The 25765-nt window shown below is 43.3% G+C and overlaps 1 protein-coding gene across 4 annotated transcripts; it reads left to right on the top strand.

Annotated features, from left to right (window-relative positions):
* The first annotated feature begins 3113 nt into the window (after positions 1 to 3113).
* TBC1D7 (TBC1 domain family member 7) lies at positions 3114 to 25575 on the top strand. 4 transcript variants are annotated; one of them, XM_068160789.1, is made up of 9 exons: positions 3114 to 3208; positions 5408 to 5606; positions 6049 to 6169; positions 6869 to 6949; positions 11373 to 11560; positions 15612 to 15749; positions 17421 to 17566; positions 24355 to 24484; positions 25276 to 25575. In XM_068160789.1, exons 3-9 carry the CDS (start codon positions 6058 to 6060, stop codon positions 25360 to 25362), a joined length of 882 nt encoding a protein of 293 aa, XP_068016890.1. In that variant the 5' UTR covers positions 3114 to 3208; positions 5408 to 5606; positions 6049 to 6057; the 3' UTR covers positions 25363 to 25575. The 4 variants fall into 4 exon arrangements, with proteins under 4 accessions (XP_068016890.1, XP_068016892.1, XP_068016891.1 ...); XM_068160791.1 differs by having other exon boundaries at positions 6046 to 6169; XM_068160790.1 differs by lacking the exon at positions 3114 to 3208 and having other exon boundaries at positions 5389 to 5606.
* Positions 25576 to 25765: the final 190 nt, after the last annotated feature.

Below are 25765 nucleotides of genomic sequence, written 5' to 3'. Positions count from 1 at the left end.
CCACATCCACAGGCCTCCCCACATCCACCAGACGGGTCACCTGATCATAGAAAGATATCAGGTTGGAGAGGCAGGATCTGCCCTTCCTAAATCCATGTTGGCTGGACCTGAGCCCTTGGCCATCCTTCAGGTGCGCAGTTATTGCCGCCAGGATAATCTGCTCCATCACTTTCCCTGGCACTGAGGTCAGGCTGACTGGCCTGTAGTTTCCAGGTTCCTCCATCCGACCCTTCTTGTGGATGGGGACCACGTTGGCCAGTTTCCAGTCATCTGGGACCTCACCTGTGAGCCAGGACTGGAGGAAAATCAAATCACCCCACTAAGTCCTTCTTCTTGAGACTGCTCTTGAGCCACTCCTATATTTATAGAGCCCCAGCGTATATTTGTGCTTGGGATTGCCCCAACCCAGGTGTAGGACAACAGCTATGTAATACATCCTGACAAGGCAAAAATCAATAATTAAAAACGATGGAGACTTGACTGAGTTTCGGTAGTTGTTTTCTGAACCTTGTGATGTTGGTTAGCTCCCAGCAGCACCACATACATCTCACACAGAGGCAAGTGCCATCTACCGAGAAAAGATTTGCGATGAAGTCAGAAACGACAAAAAATGGTCCCAGCCTGCCACCTGCTGCCGCATAGCATTACTTCAAGAAACACGTTGGCTAGGCCTTGCACTGACTCAACAAAAACACCCGTGTGAACTGGGTTCAACAAAAGCCTGTCTGCTCTGCATCAGTGTGCTTTTCCTTTGGCATTTCAAAAGCATTGGGCAAGATTAAAACAGCTCATATTCTATGCATTTGAAAATAGGTCACCTAACCTAAAGTGTTGCCTTGGAAGGCTCTAGTGCTTTGAAATCTTGGTGTTGCTAATTTAGGCATTTCAGGGTTTTGTTGAAGTTTCTGTTCCTGAAAAGGGGCCATGAGCTAAAAACCCAGCTCCTACTAAAGCCAGCTGCCTAGTCCTTGCAATCATACAGTTAAAGGCTGGCAAGGTCTCAACAATTCCAATAAAAACACCACCACCAGCTACCAAAAAACCCCAACAAATAAACTCACACTATTAATAGCTTGACTTCCCATGCTTTTGGCAGCACAAGCTGTTGAGTGTTGGCTTCCAACAGTGTGACTTAGGTCCTTTATCTTTTTTTGAGGGGTAGAAGTTTTAGCATCAAGTAGTTTGCTCACATGTGTCAGAGCAGATCTTGGTTTTGGAAAATGCACTGAAGATCCCTAGAGATATACTCTTAGCAAACTACCCCTGGATGTCAGTGGATGGGACAAACCACTAAGAATACCAATTATAGTAAATAATACAGTGCAGACAATATCATACTTTGCAATTCTTCATCGCCTCAGTGTTAAGGGAGTTATTCCCTTACTGATGAGCATTACTGGTGGATCTTGCACAGCACTGTCCTTTCTCACTGCTCTTACACAGTTCTATACAGGGCACACCCTGTTCTGTCAAAACACCCAGATGTCCGGTGTCACCTTAAGACAGGTGTATGAGAGACCACAGGATTTTAGGGGTTGGAAGGGACCTCCAAAGATTGAGCCCAACCCCCCTGACAGAGCAGGACCATAGAATCTATCACAGGTCGCACAAGAACACATCCAGATGGGTCTTCAAAGTCTCCAGAGGAGACTCCACAACCTCACTTGGGAACCTGTTCCAGTGCTCTGTGACCCTTGCAGTGAAGAAGTTCCTCCTCGTGTTGAGGTGGAACCTCCGGTGCTGTAGTTTATATCCATTACCCCTTGTCCTATCACAGGGTGCAACTGAGAAGCATCTGTCTTGACACCTAGATATTTATAAACATTTATTACATCCCCTCTCACTCTTCTCCAGACTAAAAAGCCCCAGGTTTCTCAGCCTCTCCTCATAGGGCAGTGCTCCAGTCCCCTCAGTCATCCTGGTAGCTCTCTGTTGGACTCTGTCAAGTAGATCCCTGTCCCTCCTGAACTGGGGAGCCCAAAACTGGACACAATATTCCAGGTGTGGCCTCACCAGGGCAGAGTAGAGGCAGAGAGAACCTCCTTTGATCTCTTGGATCATAGAGCCCTATTGTTAAAAGTTGTGCCAAGTCCACTCTGAAACCGTGTCAATGAGTGCTGAACACGTGACTCTGCCACTGCCCTGGGCTCCACGACCCTTTGGAGGAAATTTTTTTTCCCTAATATCCAAACTATACTTACCCTGGTGCAAATTGAGGACAGCTCCTCTTGTCCTACCACTTGTTACCTGGGAGAAGAGACCAACCCCCACCTTACAGCCTCCTTTCAAGAAGCTGTAGAGGGTGAGAGCTGGTGAGAGGCCTTGAGCACAAGCCCTATGAGGAGAGGCTGAGGGAGCTGGGATTGTTTAGCCTGGAGAGGAGGCTCAGGGGAGACCTCATTGCCCTCTACAACTACCTGAAAGGTGGTTGTAGCCAGGAAGGGGTTGGTCTCCTTTCTCTAGCAACCAGCACCAGAACAAGAGGACACAGTCTCAAGCTGCACCAGGGGAAGTTTAGGCTCGAGGTGAGGAGAAAGTTCTTCACTGAGAGAGTCGTTAGCTGTTGGAATGTGCTGCCCAGGGAGGTGGTGGAGTCACCGTCCCTGGAGATGTTCAAGAGGGGATTGGATGTGGCACTTAGTGCCATGGTCTAGTCATCAGGTCTGTGGTGACAGGCTGGACTCGATGATCTTTGAGGTCGCTTCCAACCTTGGTGATACTGTGAGATCTCCTCTGAGCCTCTTTTTTCCTCCAGGCTAAACAACCCCAGTCACCTCAGCCGCTCCTCCTAAGACTCGTGCTCTAGACACCTTCACTTGCTTCACGAAGAAAGCTTTGTTGCTTCCGTACCTGAAACTGCCCCATCAAATCTGAGGAGGAGCAAGCAGAAGCCAGCTTGACCTGAGAGGTGAGGGGGCAGAACAACCGAGGTCTGTGACAGAGGACAAGGGCAATTCCTGTCCCCCTCCGAGAGGCGCAGCCGCCCCCGCGAGCACGCACCTGCCCCTAACGGCTAGGCTCGAGACACGTCCGTTGCCCGAGAGCTACCGCGCACGCCAAGCCCCACCAGCAGCCTCGCGCCCAGTCCGTTAAGCCAGGAACTGCCGCGAGCTCCACCCCCAGCGGGGAGGAACAAGACGAGACCTGCGCAGGCGCCCGAGCTCCCCCCGCGCCGTAGGGCCGCGTCCGCTTGCTGTGCCTGTCTGCTGTAGGTGCTGAGGGGTCGGCGGTGGGGTCTCGGTGACCGTGGGTGGGTGTGTGTCTGTCGCCGGCCCCGCTCTCGTTCCCTTTCCCGAGTCTCCGCCCTTCCTCAAGGCCTGGCGGTCGCTTTGCGTTCCGTGGCGGCGGTGATACGGCCCCGCGCCTCTCCCCTGCTGGCCCGTCCCGCCGCCCTGATCACCCCCGGCGGGATCTGCGGTGGGGACCCTGTGGCCGCCGAGTGTGTGTGCGCAGATAGGGAGAGAGGGCGTGAAGGGGGCCCCTATCTCGGTGCCGCCTTGCCCACCGGAGGGGGACGCGTTTTGTGTGCGCGTGTGGGGAAGGGGGTGGCTGTCAAGTTGTGGTTTGATTCCCGGGGGCTGAGCGATCGTGTTCCCAAGTGTTCCTGTGTTTCCCTTTGCACACGTAACAAAGAGCTGGTGTCGCAGCCCCAAAGCCGTAGCAGGGCCCTTGTGCAGGCTCGGTCATGGTGAGCGGGATCTGTCGCTGCCCTGTGGTAGGGCCGGGAGAGCTGATCGGCCTGAAAAGGCTGCGCCCGAAGTTGACCTCAGGCAGTGCAGGGGCCTCCTGTCATGGCCAGAACTGTGTGGGCATCATGTCTGGCGCTTACGTTTTTGTATATCATTGTTGCTGTTGAAATTACCTAGTGTGAAATGTAGCGTGATGAAAAGCGCTGTCAAGGCCGAAAATGGGTTAATTTTTGAAGGCAGGATGAGTTAATTGTACTCTTTTGTACAGAATGCTCCCAGTGAGCTGGCTGGGGATTTATTTCCCCACTGCTTCCACTTCAGTGACAGTGTGTGTCAAAATTGGAGAACTGTTTGTTTGCCTGACCCTAAGTTTGAAGGGAGGTAGGAAATAATTTAGTTCACTGAGTAAATAAAATGTACAGCTGATATAGTGGTCTCTTCAAATTATGAAAATAGCATTCCTTTCATAGAGCTGTATTGTTATTTTTTTTCAAACAATACTTAATATTTCTTTTCTGTGACTCTACTGGCAACTTTCCACAACTGGTGCAGGCTGAATGTTTTCTAAACACCACAGGAGGTGTAACAATATTCAAGTGTTCTCAATGTATTGACTGTTTGTAGCATCATAAGTTTGCATCTAGACATGGCTGCAATATGAGTAATAAACACTGATCACTGGACTCTTAAACCCACAATACATGAGTATCACAGTCGTTTTCATAGGGATAGTGCACAACTGGAATGTGTTGCAAGTAGCATAAATATTTCTTCCCTGGTTTTAACATAATACATGACTGATGTCGACAACCATTAATTTGTATTTTTCTGTCCAGGCTTGGCCCTGATCCTACAAAGCACAAAAAAGGGACATAATTTGAAACACAAGTAGGCCTAATGGATATACAAAATTAAATGGGTGCATTCTTTGCAAAATTGTAGCCTTTGTTTGTATCTGCAGGTGCTTTTCTCTTGTGTACTTTGGTTCAGCAAGGAATAGACTAGAAAAGCTTTTTGATGCATCGTTCACCCATTGCTTCTTAAAAAATACTGTTCTGCAAGTTTTGCTGCCATTACTGGACAATAAAGTTAAGATTGTTTTTAGTCCTTTGAGTTGCAGAGGAGAGAGAATTGATGTTTAGAAGGTTGAAGTGAACTGGGCTGAATTAAGTTTTGGGGCTCTCACTACAAGAAAGACAATGAGGTGCTGGAGAGAGTCCAGAGAAGGGCAATGAGCTGGTGAAGAGTCTGGAGAAACAGGTCTTATGAGGAATGGTTGAGGGAACTGGGGTTGTTTAGCCTGAAGAAAAGAAGGCCGAGGGTAGATGTCACCCTTTTACAGCTCCCTAAAAGGAGGTTGTAGCAGTATGGGAGTTGGTCTTTTCTCCCTAGTAACAAGTGACAGGGCAAGAGGAAATCCCCTCGAGTTGCATCAAGGGAGGTTAAGACCGAATATTAGAAGTAACATGTTCACTGAAAGGGTTATCAAACAGTGAAAGAGGCTCCCCAGGGAAGAGGTTGAATCCCCATCCCTGGGGGTGTTTAAAAGATGGTGAGACGTGGTGCTGAGGGATGTGGTTTAGCATCAGACTTGGTAGTTAGCTAATGGTTGGACCTGATATTAAAGACCTTTTCTAATCTAAATGATTTTTTGCTTTTATGAAATGTCAGCTCTGTTATGAAACAGAGTACCCTCTGCAATTTACCTTCGTTTCCAGTATAGGGATGAGACATTTACTTAAGTACTGGAATAAGAAGCTCAAGACGCTGGCTGTTATGGCACCTGCTAACAGTGTGAACATCTAAATCATATCTGCAACTTAAGAACAGAACCGCATATGTAGCCTTGCTGTTTCCTGTCACCTCTGTGCTAGCAGGCCAGCATTGGCTTGCCCTTGCTTCTGGCCACCGTGCCTGGTGAGTATGAAACCTGGTGATTTTACTTCTCTGGATTACAGCTGTACTTGAGGATTTCTGTAGCCAAATTTTTACCCATCCCTTAACTGTATTTTTTATATTGGATTTGGAATACACAGGATCACATGAAATACTGTCCAGCTGTTGTGTTTGGTTGTTTTTTTTAATTTGGTAAACTTTCTGAGAAGTAGTACAGTGTTCTACAAGACTAAATGAAATCCCTGTGTTTCATTTGGAAGTTGCATCTCTTTAGACTTTCTTTAGATTCAGTTATTTTTGATTGTCTCTGTTTTCATACGGCAAACTAAATCTTGGAAGATTCATTAATATAGAGGCGTAGGCAGGCTGCTTTGATCAGTGTGCAGAAGCACCTGACCCTAACAGAATAGGAATGTATTGTAAGTCATCTTAAGGTGACTGTTTTTCACTCTTTCTCCAAAAGGAATCAATCATGGCTGATGACTCTCAACGAAACTTTCGCTCAGTGTATTATGAAAAAGTGGGGTTCCGTGGAGTTGAAGAAAAGAAGTCCCTGGAAATTCTGTTAAAAGATGACCGGTTGGGCAAGTTGACATCACTGTTTCCTCCTGTTACTTTGGTGCTTGGGGGCTGGTGAGGGAATTACAGAGACTATTTAGCTACTGGGCTTAGTATTCATTTAAGTTTCACATCTTTTACCACTAATCTCTCTGTTATTCTAGCAGTCCTTTGAGGTTCAAAGATCTGAAAATCTGATTTTTAAAACTATTAAGATTTGTCTGATTGCTTGTTATTTTTTTTTCTTCTCTCATTCTCTGTACCCAAGAAACTGATTTTTTTTAAATAAAAGCAATTTTAATCTGGAGATGTATTGTCTCATACTGTTAATTCCATCTAGCCTCAAAACAATGAGGATTTTGTTATTGCTGCTGGTCCCTAAGGAGCATTATATCTCTAACAGAACAGAAAGATAAATGCTGTCCCTTTAACAAAGCCCTTAGTTGTTTTGACATAGCAACCTGATTTACAAAATGTCTATAAAAATGGTACAGTTTCTTCCTAGTGAAACTGAGGATGGTTTTGCTGTAAATCAAGCCAATGTACAGAATACTTGCAGTTTGTTGGGCAAATTCTATTCTCAATTGAAGCAGTGAGAGCATTTGTTGCTATTATATGTTGAAAATGGGAATTTCAATCTGCTGCTGGGATCTTTGGCAGATCAGAAACTCAAACATAATTATAGTTAAATTTATCTTATTTTTTCCCCCTTTATTTCTCTACAGATATTGAGAAGCTTTGCACATTTAGTCAAAGGTTTCCTCTCCCATCCATGTATCGTATTCTGGTGTGGAAAGTGCTTTTAGGTATGAAATCTAACAGTTGTGATCCTGTTTGGAAAAGAATATGTAGAAAGATGTGTTTGTTAGGTTTTCTTGTTTGTTTGTGTTTTTTTCACCTCTATAGAGAGTTAATGACATGGATCATTCTGTACTGCCTTCCCTACTGATACATGTTTGGCTTGTTTTTCTATCCAGCTTGCATGCATGATGGCAATTATGAAATAATTTTCATGCTGAGTTTTTGAGAACTCTTTGCTCATGTGTACCCAGAAGAGTGTACTTCTATCTTGAATTTTGTAACACCATCCAAGTAAATTTATAAAATGGATTTGAAGGGCAAATTATAATGTCATTGGTATCTAGTAAGATACTCAGTTCTGTTCCTAAAATAACAGACATTAAGTTGAAGTAAAGCTGTGATCAGACTTAAAAAACTGAATAGAGTAAGGAATGGGCGTTTATTGTAGAGGGAAGCTTTGTGTTCTATAAAACTTTGGTTTCTTGTTTTGCCTTTGGCTTTAGGTTGTATTTGCCATCAAAGTTGTTACGAGGCCAGAGACAAATCACAGTATCTCCAGATACCATTAAAAAAAATTCATAAATAGTTTGTTTTCCTTGAAGTATGTTAGTCAGATGATTAATTCAAAAGTACTAATTACTTTTCAATAATTAGTCAAGTGTGTTGGGTTTGCCAGGTGTGAGGTGAAGTCACTTGGAGACAGGAGGGGTTCTGAAAGGTCCAGGAATTCTGACCCTTACAAGGTATCTAGAGGGTTTCCCTTAGAGTTGCTTCATGTAGAGGAGTACTGCCAGATTGAATGTGAAGGTACTTGTGTGACTGAAGCTATGGAAAAGTGATTTACCTCACTGTTCCTGGTGGAGCGTTGTGCCATGTGTGAAAAGCTTTAGTGTGGCTCCAAGGCCTGTGCTGACAGGAAGGGTACTGATGTCTGAAATGTTTCATCAGGGGCAGACCAACAGCATCAGTCTGCGTATTGGCCTGGAAGCTGCTGTCTTTTGCTGGCTGTGAACTCTTCAACTTTGTCCTTCTTTGTCTCTCCAGAACACATCATACAGACCCCATATATATTTCTAGCATGAAGACTTTGGCATATATCTTCAGTGTCAGGAGGACTGGTGACTCCTACCTCAGAATGAATATTTTACAAAATAGTTTTTCTTTGTTTTAGGAAGTTTATTTATCATAGGCTGTGCCATGATCTTGAACAATTTTCAAGTAAATGCCTTCTGTTTCCCTTCTTGGTCTCTATGCTCCATCTGGAGTTTGAAATAATGTATTAGAAAATTTTAGCTGAATTTAAAGCAATTTGCCCCTTGCCCCACCCCCTCCTTTTTCTCCCTCCAGTTTTCAACAGTTTTAAGATTGTGGCTTCATATTCTTGATCATTTTGATTTGTAGCCTTTTTCTGGGGGAGAGATAGTAAATAAACAGTACACAGAAGGTACAAGATCTAGTTACAGAAGTTCTTGGCGTTGATCATTGAACTAACAGAGAAATCCTACTTGATAAAAGCCTCTGCCATTGGAGTACAAATTTTAGGATGAAAAATATTATTGTGCCCTGGGCCCTGGTGGAGTAGTCAGTCATCATCCTTTAAAATATTACTAGTAGTAAGTACACTATAGGAGGTTTGGATGAGTGACTCAGTGCAAGATCCTTCAGTCAAATAATATTAGCAAGTGGCAAACTTGTAGTTTGCTGCAGTGCCAGTGGTCTGTCATTGTTTTAGGATAATTTGTGAATCATGACAGCACAAAACACCTTTGGAGTTAATCGTATGGAAAATTATATAGATTTAACAAAAGATAATAATTTTGTGTTTTAAACCCAGAATGACTTATTTTAACTATGCATGCTATCAGTCTGAGAGTCTTGGGTCAGCAGAGGGACAAGGGCTCCTCTTACACTGCATCTCTAACACTTGTTACCAAAGGTGGTATTCAGAAGGGCAGTGCAAAGTATCTCTTCACAAATGACTAGAGCAACAGCTCAGTCTGCTTCTGATGGAATGTGTTACATCTCTGAGCAGTGTTAATAGTTTAACAAAAGGTGATTCTATCCTGCCAGCAATGTTCTTTGAAATGTACCAAGGCTTGATGCTGTCCCAGATGGCATGGTATATCAGTGATGTCAATATTCAAATATGACTGGTGATGGTTTCTAGACATCCTTGTGGTGTTTAAGCTTCTTTTCTCTCTGCCTAAGGTATTCTTCTGTATTTAGGAGTCTGTCTTGCTCTGCCTCAGTTTTTGAAATGCCAGACAGGTTTGCAGTTGGAAAATAAAAGATAATTTTCTGTGTCATGGGCTTGTTGCTAAAATTCAGCCACTTTGTGTCTTAACACTTGGCAGGAATGTGGGTTTTCTTCCCTTTAAATGGGAGGTAAAAGCAGCAGGTAGACTATTTCAGAACTGGTTTTTGAAGAATACTTTGTTCTGTTTGGTTTCTACAACAGGAAAAAATCTGCTCTACTAGTGTTAGGACAGTTTTTTTTCCTTTGGTGTATGTAAGATCTTATTTCTATTGGAGCTTGTGACAGTTCTGTTGTGGACAGCAGTGCATGGCAAGATTGGTTCTTGAGTATGGGGAAGGATTGAATGAAGTGTTGAGCATATCTTCTGGAGGCCATACTTTCATTTTCTCTGCTTCTCTATTTAAATACTTTTTTCCTTTTTTATTTTTCCTCCTGGGAGTCTTGAAACAATATTTGTATTGTCTTAAGAAAGTGGAAAACATTATCTTGCAGAGTATTTGGGGGATAAATTTTTAATATGTTACTGATCCAACCTATGTGATTGAATTTAATTTTGTGTGCTGTTTTAGAGAGAATTAATCTATGATGCAGCAAGTAGAGAATTTTCTGGCAGACAACCAACAGTAAATTAAATAATACTGGAATGTGCAGTATCTTTGCTTTAGTTAATTGCATGAGTGCGTTGTCTGACCATCTCAAAACACAGAATTTGACAACATGGAACAGCTATCATCATAGTATCATAGTATCATTCAGGGTTGGAAGGGACCACAAGGATCATCTAGTTCCAACCCCCCTGCCATGGGCAGGGACACCCCACACTAGATCAGGCTGGCCAGAGCCTCATCCAGCCTGGTCTTAAACACTTCCAGGGACGGGGCCTCAACCACCTCCCTGGACAACCCATTCCAGGGCTTCACCACTCTCATGGTGAAGAACTCCCTCCTCACATCTAGCCTGAATCTCCCCACCTCCAGCTTCATTCCATTCCCCCTAGTCCTATCACTACCTGAGATCCTGAGAAGTCCCTCCCCAGCCTTCCTGTAGGCCCCCTTCAGATACTGGAAGGCCACAATTAGGTCACCTTGGAGCCTTCTCTTCTCCAGACTGAAGAGCCCCAACTCCTTCAGTCTGTCCTCATAGGAGAGGAGCTCCAGCCCTCTGATCATCCTCGTGGCCCTTCTCTGGACACCTTCCAGCACCTCCACATCCCTCCTGTAATAGGGGCTCCAGAACTGGACACAGTACTCCAGGTGGTGTCTCACCAGGGCTGAGTAGAGGGGGAGGATCACCTCCCTTGACCTGATAGTCACACTTCTCCTGATGCAGCCCAGGATCTGATTGGTTTTGCAGGCTGCAAGTGCACACTGAGAGCTCATGTTGAGCTTCTTGTCCACCAGCACCCCCAAGTCTCTCTCCTCAGGGCTGCTTTCCAGCCAGTCACTGCCCAGCCTGGATTTGTGCCTGGGATTGCCTTGACCCAGATGCAGGACCCTGCACTTGCTCTTATTGAACCTCATGAGGTTGGCTTGTGCCCACCTCTCCAACCTGTCAAGGTCCCTCTGGATGGCCTCCCTTCCCTCCAGCTAATATATATAAAAATCATTCTACATCCACTTTGTTTCTAAAATAAATGGATGCTGGCCATAAATATGCAACTACTAGTGTATTGAAATCTACAGTATTTAAAACTACAGCTAGCTATAAGCAAATAACTAAGATTCACAATTTAAAAATTAAGAAAGGGAGAGGAGAATAAACAAAATTATTTTTCATCTGTCACAATAGCATTTCTTATCAGAACACTGATGTGGTATACAGAAGACTTAGCATTCTTTTGCTGCAAATAATGTAGAAGATCTTGAGAAAGAAGGTCTGAGGGTATATTTTGGCTATGCTCAGTTAACATACAAAATTTGTTCTTATAAGCACTTCATTGGTCCATTGGCTTCCAATTTGTTAGGATTTCCTTTCTATATTCTCTGACCAAGTTTACAAACAGCAGTGCCAGGTCCTGTGTTTCTGTAAGCTGGAGCTGTAGTAGAAATTGAATCCAGGCAGATCTCTTGTAAAGGGAGTTTGAGTGCTCTGGTTTTGATCTTCACAATGGGTTGTCACTTTTAAACTTTTTCTTTCTTTTTTTTCAAATGTAATTTAATTCTATGTTTTAGGAATTATTCCTCCTCATCATGAATCTCATGCTTTGGTGATGAAGTACCGGAAGGAGCAGTACTGGGACGTGCACCACGCTCTCCGTGTAATTCGCTTTATTAATGACTCTACCCCACAGGTAGATGTTTTCCTCCGCATACATCAGCTGGAATCAGGAAAATTGCCTCGAAACGTGGCTTTTCCACTGGTCAGTTGTCATTTTAATAGTCTCTTAAATACAGTATTTTATTTACCTTCAAACTGTAAATGTGTGAGCAACTGAACTGCAAGTAGCCCAACATATGCACATAGACAAGGTGAATGGAAAGCAGAGAAATGCTAGTATAAAGTAGGAGATTTTAGTCAAAGTGCTTTTCTCTTTTTCTTCCCCTCAGTACTTATGTAAGATTTTGTGCCTTAAAATCTCTTTTGTTTGTTTTGCCTGCTAGGCTCAAGCCTTTTGTACTCTAGTGCACTTCAGTTTCTTTATATCATTGAAGCAAGAATGACATAATCTCATTGAGGCTCATCACTTTTTGAATGTTCTGGAACAGGAATAATTTAGAGCCAGTGCAAGCAGTGGTTTATTGAAAGTTACATCATATATCTAAATTATTTGCTTTCAAGTCTACACTGTAATGTTCTGTCCTCCTTTTTATGTTGGTGTGATCCAATCTTCTGTCAAGTGTTGCATGTACTGTGTAGTTTACATGTGCTCACATACTGGTAAAACAAGCTCTATATGTTGATGATAAGCCTTGAATGTGATCATAGAACCAATATGTAAGCCTTTATGAAAGAGGAGGTAATGAAATGAGCCATGGGGCTTTCTGTAGTGGATTTTAACCTGTAATTAATTTATCCATGTTCATTCTAGCCCAGCTTACTTTGTTATTTTTTTCATCTATAATAACAAAATTTGACAAAAAGTAAAAAAAAAAAAAAAAAGTCATAATAATAATAAATAAAGTTTAAACAAAGTTAGCATGGGAAATTCACTAACATTTTGGACTGGAGCAAATATCCAGCATTCTTTTGTTGGAAGAGAGACAGTTTTGTGCCCTTACCATTTCTGAAAAACATGGCCCCCCTACCCTGCAAGTTTCTGTAGAGAAATTTCCTTGATCTTGAAATGCAACCCAGTGGGCTGAAAATCATGCCTTCTAGAGCAGTCTGGCTTTCTGAGCAACTCTTTTGTCAGTGCATTGCAGAGCACTAGCTGCTGTCAGTACCCTGTCAAGGTTTTGTAGAGATCGTTTATTGAATCCACAGTTACTAGTCCTGTAACTTGTGCTTGTTTTGCTGCAGAAAGAGTCCTCTCTACTCTAGCTTGGTCTCACAGAATGGTAGGAGTTGGAAGCAACTTCTGGAGGTCATCTAGTCTAACCCCTCTGCTAAAGCAGGTTCACTTAGAGCAGTTTGCACAAGATTGTGTCTAGGCAGTGTTTGAATCTTTCCAGAGAAGGAAATTCCACAACCTTTCTGGGCAGCTTGTACAAGTGCTCTGGCACCCTCACAGAAAAAAAGGTTTTCTTCATGTTCAGAGGGAACATCCTGGGTTCCAGTTTGTGCCTTTTGCCCCTTGTCCTGTCACTGAGCACCACTGAAAGAGTCTGGTCCCATCTTCTTTAGATAATGGTAAGCATTAAGATCCCCTCTCAGTCTGCTCTGAGACTGACTGTCCATGCATCTTGCATGAGTTGCAATCTCAAAAGCCCCTGGTGCTGTAGCTTCTCCTGGTGGTTACAGTAGATCAGACTGGATATGTACCTGGCTTGTTACCCTGCCTTCTATCATAGTCAGTACTGCCCATGTAAGGAAGGCTGTAAGAAATAGAGCAAGTGTAGAGCCTTTCCTTGGGCATCTCCTGGTTGGTTCAGATGCTTCCCAAGTTTGCTGTTGGCGTGACGCTTAGCTGGTTTAGGGTTAGTTCACCTCAACCTACCCTCTGTGCAATCATTAACTGTGGTTTAGACATGCTGATAACTTCTGTTAGAAAAGTGTATCCTCAGGAGAAAAGATGGTGGCATGTCCATCAGGTTTTGTGGGGAAAAGATACTTGTCTCTAGGTAGTTGTTTATCTCAAACAAAATGACTTTCTGTATGTTGAAGGTAGGCATACAGATCTGCATTATCTTCTCCAGTAACTAACATCTGTGACAAAGGTGCTTGAGGGGTGTGTTTGACCCTTAGTAAGCTAGAAAAGCAAAGCCATCAGTTGCATTAAAATCTCCTTAGCCATTCAGTTCAGAGATCTGAGTACAGAGCCTCTCAGAAAGCTGAACAGGTACAAGCAGTCAAGCTCTGTGGTCAGAATAACACTGTGGATATCACTCAGCTCAAGACATGACAGATACAGAGGTGGCTGAGCACCCAAACCAAGTCAACAAGAACACAGAGAGGACTGAATTTTGCTTCCAACTTGAGGCTGACGGTTCTCAATCTTTTGCTGGCTCTATGTGTCTGCATAAGTGTGGTGGCTTGAAGTTTCCCCCCAGCATCAAACTTTTAGCCAGACCAGCTCAGTCAGAAGGAGCTGAAGCTGTATTTACAAGCAAGAACTGTACTCTACAATGGAATGCAATGAATGTGCACAAAATATCCAGGAGTTACAATATTAGACAGGCATTTACAATTTGCAACCAGCAGAAGACCAGAGAAGCCTGTTCCAGTGCTCCCCCTAAACCCCCCTGTCCCAAGAGAGAGAAAGGAGGTGAGAGAAAGCAGTGGGTTAGACTTATCCCAAGGCCAGCCAGAAGCACATTAGCTTCTCCTGAGCAAAGCAAAACAGCCAAGATCAGAAGAGAAAAGGAATGGGAATGAAATGTGAAGAATTGCTCTATGGTACAGCTCCCTTTATCCCAGACATTTACCCAATGAATTTGTTTAGAATAATCATTTGTTTTCCTTTTCACACCCAAGAGTGATTTATTTGTATTTCCCTACTTTTCTGCTCAAAATCTGCAGATACATTTTAAAGGCATAGCCTAAAACTACCACAAGAAGATAAAATTTCACCTCCTCAGCAGGTCCAGTCCTCCCCAGGCAGGAGTTGATCTGCTGGAGGGTAGAGAGGCTCTGCAGAGGCACCACAACAGGCTGGACAGATGGGCAGAAGCCAAGGGCAGGAGATTGAACACATCCAAGTGCCAGGTGCTGCACATTGGCCACAGCAACCCCAGGCAGTGCTACAGGCTGGGGTCAGAGTGGCTGAGAGCAGCCAGGCAGAGAGGGACCTGGGGGTACTGGTCGATGGTAGGCTGAACATGAGCCTGCAGTGTGCCCAGGCAGCCAGGAGGGCCAATGGCATCCTGGCCTGCATCAGGAACAGTGTGGCCAGCAGGAGCAGGGAGGTCATTCTGCCCCTGTACACTGCACTGGTTAGGCCACACCTTGAGTCCTGTGTCCAGTTCTGGGCTCTTCAGTTTAGGAAGGAGGTTGACTTGCTGGAAGGTGTCCAGAGAAGGGCAACAAAGTTGGTGAGGGGTTTGGAACACAGCCCTGTGAGGAGAGGCTGAGGGAGCTGGGGTTGCTTAGCCTGGAGAAGAGGAGACTCAGGGGAGACCCTGTTGCTCTCTACAACTACCTGAAGGGAGGTTGTAGCCAGGTGGGGGTTGGTCTCTTCTCCCAGGCACCCAGCCCCAGAACAAGAGGACACAGTCTCAAACTGCACCAGGGGAGGTTTAGGCTGGAGGTTAGGAAGAAATTCTATACAGAGAGAGTGATTGCCCATTGGAATGGGCTGCCCAGGGAGATGGTGGAGTCACCATCCCTGAAGGTGTTCAGGAGGAGACTTGATGGGGTGCTTGGTGCCATGGTTTAGTTGATTAGGTGGTGTTGGATGATAGGTTGGACACGATCTTGAAGGTCTCTTCCAACCTGGTCTATTCTATTCTAAGTAATAGGATGAAAAATTCTGCTGCTGTGCATTATAAAAAAGTGGGGCATAGAAGCAGGGTTATTGCTACCTTGTCAGGATGTAGTATTATCTTATTTGAGAACGTTGAGTTAGAGTTGTTCCAAACTCCTGTTATATGTTTTGGTTTTAAAAGAAAGGCAAGTCTAATTTGTTGTGCTTTAATGGGTATTTGTTACCACCATACAGATGCCTCCTGATGTTTTATTTATGAGGGTCAGAACAGCTCTTTGTGTGTGTTGATTGCACTTTGCTTTCTCAAATAGCAAAGAAAATGACTACAAGAATAACTTAGATAGTCCAGTACTTCTCTGTAGTTCACTTTCTTGGCTTTGTTTTCCAGGAACCTGAGGATGAAATTTTTCTTGCTATTGCCAAAGCAATGGAGGAAATGGTGGAGGATCCTATAGAGTGCTATTGGCTTGTCAGTTGCTTTGTGAATCAGCTGAACAGCAAGCACAAAGATTCCTTACAACAGCTGGTAAGGGAAAACCACTTTTTTCATATTTTTGATGTGAGGAGAATCAGTCATGGAAAGCATTAATACATGGAGACAAATGGAGTGCCAATGGTGACACCCTTGGATTCTGTTGTACCAACTGTTTTGATAAACCAGGAGGAGTGCTTTCTGCGTTGTGACTGTGCCATCCTGTAGGACACTTTGTCTAAGGTAGCATTAGAAATTGGTTTTATTTGCTACGTGGAGGTTTTCAATTACATCTTGTTTTCTTTTGAAGTTAGCTAGAGCTTACCTTGTATGTAGTCAGTGATAATTCTCACAAACTGGTCACTTAAGAATTCATTGTAAACGATAAAAATGTCACAGAGTGACATGCTGCTTTTAGGTGGCATCTCTGGCATTCATGTGCTGCTCACTGGATGATACACAAAGCACTTTCATAACGAACATTTGTTGCTTTATACATGGAGCAGGGTACTCTGTCTTCAGAAAAACAGTATGTTGCAAATGAAAAAAGGCAATAGAGTTATTTAGGCACTGATCATTTCAGTGCTCTCATAGAATATTCAATTTGAATGTCTATCTTACCAGTTTGTAGAATTAAATTTTGATTGTAAAGGAAATGTATACTTAATTGCAAAAGCTTTTGTAATTCTTCAGATAGTCTTAACAGAAAAGAAAATTTCAGTTAATGATACCTAGTGAGATAAACAGAGTACCTGTGCTCTAACAATCACGGAATGAAAATTCATTGCAGACATTATTCATGTCCTTTGTTATTCTTTTGGAACAATTAAATGCTTTTTAAACCTACCTCCTGTTGCTGGAGATGGTGTATTCAACTTTACCAATTTCTGTAATTCCTTTCAAAGGATGGAGCAGCAGTTCTAAAGGAAATGTGTGCTCTCACTGCAGAGAGAGTGCCAGGTGTCTGCCTCCCTAAGTTTTTGGTTTAGTATGAACAGTGTGCCAAAGCTTTGGATGTTAGAGTATGGACAAAGAAAGTGTTTTCTCCATTTGAGAATTGAAGTAATTAGCTGTTTACCTAATTATTACAAAAAGCACAAAGGTACTCTAGAATCTATGAAACTTTGTCATATTATGTTAGAATTTAAACAAAATGAGAATTACCTGTGCTTTTTGAGTCATGGAATTGTAGAATGGCTTGAGTTACTATCCACATGTTTATGCTTCTGAATACTTAGGCTTTTTAAATAAGAAATCAATATCTAGCTTCTACTATGTTCCACAGGGATTTACACTTAGAATTTCTGGAATTTCTGTATTTTACTGCATGGTGTGTAGGGTTTTTTTTTTGACATGTGCTAAGGTGATTAGGCTTGAGGTGATTGAAACTCAATTTTCCATGTGAAAGCAGCAGTAATTACTGGATATTTAATCCCTGCATTCACTTAAACTCTCGAACACCTACTTGGATTAGGGAATACTGTATCTTTTAGAAGTTCTGCAATTTAAGGAACCTGACTTTGTTTGTTGACCTAAGTATTTAATTAGTTGTATAATTTGGCAGCACTTACATTCTGAAACACAGTGTTTTTAGTCAAAACAATGCAGGCTCATTATTTTAACATGTTTTGTGCTGATTGAATTTTAAAGCTATTACTTGTCTTAGAATGTCTGAATTATGGAGGATACTCAAAGTTACCTAAAATTTTCCAATTCCTTTCTCAGCCAAAAATTCTGGAGCAGTATTTGAACATTGAAGATAACAGACTCCTGATGCACTTGAAAGCATGTACTGCAATAAACAAACTCCCTTATGATCTTTGGTTTAAAAAGTGTTTTGCAGGCTGCTTGCCTGAGTCCAGTTTACAGAGGTAAGTTCTCTTTTCCTTCCTGTTTGTAATTGCATAATAGTTTTTTTTGTTACCACTAGCAGGCAAAGAGTTTTGCTCACTTTGTCTCTAAGATTATGGAGTTAACCTTCTTGTTGAATTGGAAATGATGAATTGAATTTGATTCCACTTCATTACTGACAGAAGGTAATCTCTATGTGATCATTTCTTGCAGTGAAATTAACAAAGAATGGAGTTACATACAGTAGCTGATTCTGTTAGACACTTCATGCCTTCTAGGATTTAAAACTCCTAATCCCCTCTCAGTGATAGATAGCTCAGTGGTAGTCAGTTTTCAGGCTCTTTAACCAAAATCCTTGCTTAGGGAGTGATTATAATACTGTATTATCATTAGATGAAAAAGATTTAGGGAATGTGTACTCGTTTTGTCTGAGTTGAAAGCCGTAGCTGCTACGGGGCTGTGGTTTGGATCTGTGCTGCCGTGTTGACAACACAGGGATGTTTTAGCTATTGTTGAGCAGGGTTTAGACAGAGTAGGCTGGGGTTGCACAAGGAGCTGGAAGAACACATAGCTGGGGCTGCTGTCCAGAGGGATATTCCATGCTGTATGATGTCATGCTCAGCAATAAAACTGAGGTGGGGGTTGGCAGGGAAGGGGCTGCTCCTTGAGGATACACTGGACAACAGTCAGTTGGTGGTGAGCTATTGTTTTCATTTGTGCCACTTGTCAGAGGGCTGGGGCACCTCTCCTACAAGGACAGGCTGAGGGAGTTTGATCTGTTCAGCCTGGAGGAGAAGGCTCCAGGGAGACCATGTAGCAGCTTTCCAGTTGCTGGAGTGTGCCTACAGGATAACTGGAGATGGACTATTTACAAGGGCACGTGGTGATGGGGCAAGGGGAAATAGTTTTAAACTAGATCAGGATAGGTTGAGATTTGACATTTTGAAGAGGCTCTTTACTATGAGGGTGGTGGGGTATTGGAATGGGTGCCCAGAGAAATTGTGGATGCCTCATCCCTGGAAGTGTTTAAGATCTTGATGAGATTATGAAAAATCTGGTCTAATAGGAGGTGTCCCTGCCCATGGTAGGGAGGTTGGAACTAGGTGATCTTTAAAGTCCCTTTGAACTCAGGCCATTCTATGATTCAAAAAGTGAAATTAGATTACTTGTGTTATCATCAATAGAGATATAATGTACAAAGGCTGCTATATTAGAATCATCAAAATACATCTTTCCTTGAAACTGCTGTGGTGGTTTTCCATTCTAAGGAAACACTTCTCTGACACATTTTTTTGTTGCTATTCCTGGCTCTACTGGTATAGAGGAGGTGCTGACGGCTGGTGTGTTTCTCGTGGTGTCACACAGCCATTCCCCCATTGCTGTCACTAGTGGAATTGCAATGAGAGCAACAAAAGCTGGGAATGTTGAGGGGAAAAATACAGCGGCAAACACAGCTGTTTAGTGCTGACATCTCATCCACTTTGCCATGTACCCTCTTCCAAAAGTTTTTAGGTTCTGGTAAATTTGATACTCCATCTGTTTTGCCACTGTTAAAACATGTGTTCTGGAACTAGACTAAACAATGCAAGATAAATGAGAGTGTTTTCTGAGCGTGAAATCTAACCTGCTGTATGTAATTATAGAGGCTGAAGTCAAGAGACTTAAAAGCAAAATAATGAAAGAAGGCTGGGTATCTTACATTAAGATTAGTAAATTTGTTTTCAAATTAATGTAAGCTTTAATGTCAACTTTATAAAGTCTTTCCTGTTCTCCAGGTCTGCTACTTTATGTTTTGTCATTCATAATTACAGTTCTGATGCCCATGGAACACAGGTGGAGCTGTTCTTGTGTGTTCAGTGTGCAACAGGAATGTGATCTCAGTTTTCCTATAGCCTTGCTTAAAGCTTCTAGACCTGATCTCAACATCAGTGTAATATTTGTACTGAGCACTTGATGCTTGAAACACAAAGCAGTAAAATTTTAATCTTTAATTACTTACTCCATTATTTATTATTTGTGTTAGTCCTGTATTATAAGTTGTTATTATTAAAAAATAACTGGGGAGGGACTTCTTAGGATCTCAGGTAGTGATAGGAGTAGGGGGAATGGAATGAAGCTGGAGGTAGGGAGATTCAGGCTGGATGTGAGGAGGAAGTTCTTTCACCATGAGAGTGGTGAAGCCCTGGAATGGATTGTCCAGGGAGATGGTTGAGGCCCTGTCCCTGGAGGTGTTTTAAGCCCAGGCTGGATGAGGCTCTGTCCAGCCTGATCTAGTGTGGGGTGTCCCTGCCCATGGCAGGGGGGTTGGAACTAGATGATCCTTGTGGTCCCTTCCAACCCTGACTGATACTATATTTGCCATATGAGAATTGTATTCATTTTTTCCATTGTAGTGAGACAAGGAATTAAAACTAAATTGCAAAGGGGAAAGAACTGTCAGTGCCTTTTTCCCCATCTGTGCATGTTTGGTTGTTTGGGTTTGTTTTTTTTGCCTTCTTTTTTCTTCATTATAAGTTAAGTTCAAATCTAAATGTTTTGATGAATGGAGAGGTTGTGATAATAGTGTTGGAAGAATTATGTGAATAGAAGGTTAAGAAACTGACAAAGACTTGGTTTGAGTCACAGCGTGTAAAATAAGCACTGTAACAGCAGCCAGCATTCTACACTAGGAATTATAAAAGCTTTTCACAAAAAATCACAGAAGAGTTGAGATTGGCATGGATCTGTGAAGGCCACCTGGTCCAGCCAATCCCTCTGCTCAAGCAGGATCACCTAGAGCAAACTGTCCTGGACCATTTTCAGAAGACTTCCAAATGTTTCCAAGGAGGGAGACTCCACTGCCTCTCTGGGCAACCTCTGCCAGTGCTCGGTCACCCTCACTGTTAGAAAATATTTCTTGATGTTCAGAGGGCAACAGCTGTGTTTCATTTTGTGCCCATTGCCTCTGGTCCTGTCACTGGGCAACACTGAAAGACCTGGTTCTGTCTTCTTTACAGCCTCTGTTTTCAGGTATTTGTATGCATTAATGAGATTCACTTCTCCAGGCTGAAGGGCCCCAGCCCTCTCAACCCTTCTTTATAGGAGAGATACTAGTTTTTCAGTCATCTTCATGGCTCATTGTTGGACTCTAATCTCTTAATTCTTCTTTAGAGGTGTGATACCTACTCTTCAGTTCAGCTGGGAGAGTTCGTGTCACACCTGCACTGTGTTTTCCTGGCGCTCAAGGGCTAGTTCAGAGAGAAAAGGTCATATAAAAACTGCATTGTGATTGTTAAAAGCACAGTCATAGATCCAAGTTTAGGGGTGGGCTGCAGAAGATGTTTTCCAGTTAGTGTTACTGTATTGAGGTGCAATAGAGTATATTATCTGATCTTTGTTCCCTATCTTTTTATTTGGAAGGAGAAACACTTTTAGGAAGTGCCCAGAAGGCACAAGAGCAGTCATGTTCAGAAAGTCTTTCTGACGCAGTTCTTAAAATTGAGGAACTAAAAATAATTCAAGCTCATAAAAGCTGCCATCTGACAGATGATTTCACACTGGTTTTGGATAATCCTTCATCCTGAGTGTGTTGACTTCAACATGAGATAGAGCTGCTGGACGAACGCTGATTTCAGATTGTTGCAGGCTGTGTTAGCACTGTGAATCCTTTTTAATATTGATTGCTCCAGAAAACAAAAGCAGGGGGTGGGAAGATCTGCCCACTATATGTAAAGATCAGGTTCTAGTCCATCTAAGGAACCTGAAGGTGCATAAGTCCATGAGGCCTAATGAGATCAACCCATGAGTCCTGTGGGAATTGGCAGATGAAGTTTCCAAACCAGTGTCCTCCACATTTGAAAAGTCATGGCAATTCTGTGAAGCCTTGTGTCTGAGACTGTCCTGTATAACATCGTGGTCATCAAATTGGAAAAGCATGAACTAGATATGTGGACCACTCACTGAATAAGCAATTGGCTGGATGGTTGCACTCAGTTGTCAACGGCTTAATGTTCAAATGGAGACAAGTGGCATCCCTCAAGGGTTGGTACTCACACCAGTATTGTTTAATGACTTTGTCAGCCATATGAACAGTGGGATTGAGTGCGCCCTCGGCAAGTTTGCAGGTGATGCCAAGCTGTGCGGTCCAGCTGATGTGCTGAAGGGAAGGGATGCCATCCAGAGGGACCTGGACAGGCTTGAGAAGTGGGCCCAAGCCAACCTCCTGAAATTGAACAAGGCAAAGTTCAAGGTCCTACATCTGTGGTGGGGCAATCCCACAAATGTAGGCTGGGGAGGAGTGGCTTGAGAGCAGTCTTGATGAGAAGGACTTCGGGGTGTCAGTTGTTGAAGAACTCCGCGTGAGCCACCCATGTGCACTTGCAGCCCGGAAGGCCAACCGTATCCTGAGCTGCGTCAAAAGAAGTGTGACCAGCAGGACAAGGAAGTGATTCTCCCCCTCTGCTCTTGTGAGACCCCACCTGGAGTACTGCATCCAGTTCTGGTGCCCCAAGCATAGGAAGGACATCGAACTGCTGGAGTAGAGCACCATGAATATGATCAGAGGGCTGGAGCACTTCCCCTGTGGGGACAGGCTGCAAAAGTTGTGGCTGTTCAGCCTGGGGAAAAGAAGGCTCCAGAGAGACCTTATAGCAGCCTTCCAGTACCTGAAAGGGGCCTACAAGAAAGCTTGCTAGGGACTTTTTACAATGGTGATAGGATGAGAGGGAGTATATTGAAACTTGAGGGGGGTAGATTTAGACTGGATAATAGGAAGAAATTCTTTACAGTGAGGGTGGTGAGACACTGGAATGAGTTGCTCAGAGATGTCATGTATGCCACCTCCCTGAAGGTGTTCAAGGCTGGGTTGCATGAGGCTGTGAGCAATTTGGTCTAGTGGAGTATGTCCCTGCCCATGTTAGGGGGGTTGGTACAAGGTCATATTCAAGGCCCCTTCTAACCCAAACCATTCTATGAATCTATGAAATTGTGTTGCTGAAGTACTTGCAACCTTTGGATGGCTGCCATTCAGGTTTTGTTAAATCTCAGATCCAGGTGCATTTTCAAACAGGTGGTAAGAGTGTTTTGGTAATACTGAGTCTGTGCACAGTAATATGGACTGAAAGACTTAATAATTGTTCCTTGTGTCTGATTTGAATATCTTATTAATGCTTTCAAGGCCCATCTGGACACATTCCTATGTGACCTGTCCTAGGTGATCCTACTTTGGTAGGGGGGTTGGACTCAGTTGTCTCTTGAGGTCCCTTCCAGCCCCTCCCATCCTATGACAGCCTGCTGATACATCACACCTGTATCTTGTACAGCAATGGCATGGAATATTTAGCTTAGTGAGATGAAGTACTTCAATGTTACATCCTTCCAGATTATCAGCTACGTAACTGTTAGTAGAGTGCCTTTATTAGGTGTGCTAATAAAGTTAATTTCCTTTTTTGCATTAGGAAAAGTTCTCACTTTTACCATAGACTGTAGAACAGCTGTTACAGTTGAGGCTATTAAAAGATTTGCTTTTTGTGTTTGAGCTTATAGACAATTCCACTTCTAAAGAAGACACCGTAGTAATGAATTACTGTGTGCCGTCACTCTGCTCTGTACACATGTAGGAGCTGATGAAATATCTTTTGTTTATCCTGATGTGAATAATTTAGAATAGAATACAATAGTATAGAATAGAATAAACCAGGTTGGAAGAGACCTTCAAGACCATCACATCCAACCTATCATCCAACACCACCTAATCAACTGAACCGTGCAACCAAGCACCCTGTCAAGTCTCCTCCTAAACACCTCCAATAATGGCGACTCCACCACCTCCCCAGGCAGCTCATTCCAATGGGCAATCACTCTCTCTGTGAAAAATTTCTTCCTAACCTCCTGACTCAGCTTCCCCTGGTGCAGCTTGATACTGTGTCCTCTTGTTCTGTTACTCAGAACAATCTGGAAAATCACGATTGCATAAAGCTCAGTCTAACACATCCAAGTGCTGGGTTCTGCACATTGGCCACAACAACCCCATGCAGAGCTACAGGCTGGGGTCAGAGTGGCTGGAGAGCAGCCAGGCAGAGAGGGACCTGGGGGTGCTGGTTGTTGGTAGGCTGAACATGAGCCTGCAGTGTGCCCAGGCAGCCAGGAGGGCCAATGGCATCCTGGCCTGCATCAGGAACAGTATGGCCAGCAGGAACAGGGAGGTCATTCTGCCCCTGTACACTGCACTGGTTAGGCCGCACCTTGAGTCCTGTTTCCAGTTCTGGGCCCCTCAGTTTAGGAAGGATGTTGACTTGCTGGAACGAGTCCAGAGAAGGGTAACAAAGCTGGTGAGGGGCTTGGAACACAAGCCCTATGAGGAGAGACTGAGGGAGCTGGTGTTGCTTAGCCTGGAGGAGACTCAGGGGTGACCTTATTGCTCTCTACAACTACCTGAAGGGGGGTGGTAAACAGGCAGAGGTTGATCTCTTCTCCCAGACAACCAGCACCAGAACAAGGGGACACAGTCTCAGGCTGCGCCAGGGGAGGTTTAAGCTGGAGGTCAGGAGGAAGTTTTACACTGAGAGAATGATTGCCCATTGGAATGGGCTGCCTGGGGAGGTGGTGTAGTCACGGTCATTGGAGGTGTTCAGGAGGAGACTTGACAGGGTGCTTGGTTGCATGGGTTAGTTGATGAGGTGGTGCTAGATGATAGGTTGGACACGATGATCTTGAAGGTCTCTTCCAACCTGGTTTATTCTTTTCTATTCTATTCTATCAGCTGAAGGAACAGATAAGCACTATAGTAATATTTAGTGACTCCTCTTCTTTTTTTTTTCTTTTTTTTTAGAGTTTGGGACAAAGTTATCAGTGGGTCCTGCAAGATTCTTGTATTTGTTGCTTTGGAGATATTATTAACCTTTAAAATGAAGATAATAGCACTGAATACTGCAGAAAAGATCACACAATTTTTGGAAAATGTAAGTACTTTGCATTATCTTTTATGGTTTATTAAGGTGTGCTTCAGCCTTAGGCATTTGCCTGTTGCAAACCTCCATAAGATGCTATTACATTGCTTGCTGAGAATAGTGTGGTAGTACCAAGGTGAAGAGAGAATGAGCAGGGATAAGAGTATTGTTTTTTTCTTATCAGGAGGTAAGGCTTTCACAGAATGAAATGATTTTTAGGCTTTGGGGAGTGCATTAGCTATGTGTGTTCATCTTGGACAATATTCCTTGTGATACTGAAGAATTTTTCTGTGAAAGTAAGTGTGGATGAGCTTAGGTGAATTTTTTGGAAGCTCCTTAGTGGGCTGGGTTCTGGCAACTTTTCTGCTTCTTGCCTCAGTGAATCTGTAAACTCAGGGGATGTTTTCTGTTGATGTGAGGATGAGGCCATGAACCTCACCCTAAACTTTCCTTCTGTGAATAGTAGTGAGTATCACAGCAGGGCTTTAAGATGCCTATGTAGTTAGATACGATACATGTGTGGTCATGGATGCTTGAATCATGGATGTGTGCAGTGTGAGAGGTCAGGGTGGCCATCTTACTGTTCTGCAAATAAAAGCTTTTTGTCTAAAACCTAGAGGTAATAGGCACATGAAGGACTGAGGGGTGGTGGGTGGGATGACAGAGCAGGGAGATGGAATTCTACTTTTGTTTTCTTTTTCATGAAAAGATACAATCTGAAGTGGAAATTTAAAATCTTTACTTGAAACAAAACAGTCCAAATAAAATACTCTGACAAGGCACCTTGCCCTAATCTTTTGTAGATTCCTCAAGATAACACTGATGCCATTGTCAGCAAAGCTGTCGATCTGTGGCACACACACTGTGGGACTCCAGCACACTCGGTCTGAGAACTTCCTTCACTTAGGACAGCTTGGGAAAAAAACAAACGACATTTGAAAAGACATTTGATCACTCTTGCCCCACCCTGGTGTGATCTTACTCACTGCCTCTTCTATGTAATGATGCTGTTGGAGCAGCTAATACCACAGTGATAGATATGTAACCTTTTTTCAATAAATACAGATGGAATGAAGATACCTAGTGGCAGTGTGATCATGGCCAGCTGCAGTATTCTGATTGTACAGTGTGCTTTCTGGCTGTTGAGGAAGGCAATCTAGCTCTTGAAGCAAGGTAAATATACTTACTTATCATTATATACACTAAATATACATACTTATCATTACCCTGCTCGCTGCGGCCCATGGGGGTTATTTTCACTGGAGGTGTTCAGGAGGAGACTTGACAGGGTGC

The sequence above is a fragment of the Melanerpes formicivorus genome, unplaced genomic scaffold (genome assembly GCF_026170545.1).
Source record: "Melanerpes formicivorus ecotype bairdi unplaced genomic scaffold, bMelFor1.0.p_v2 SCAF_53, whole genome shotgun sequence".
NCBI classification, from domain to species: domain Eukaryota; kingdom Metazoa; phylum Chordata; class Aves; order Piciformes; family Picidae; genus Melanerpes; species Melanerpes formicivorus.
Note: the sequence above shows the minus strand (reverse complement) of the source record. Positions and strands in the feature narration are given on the sequence as shown.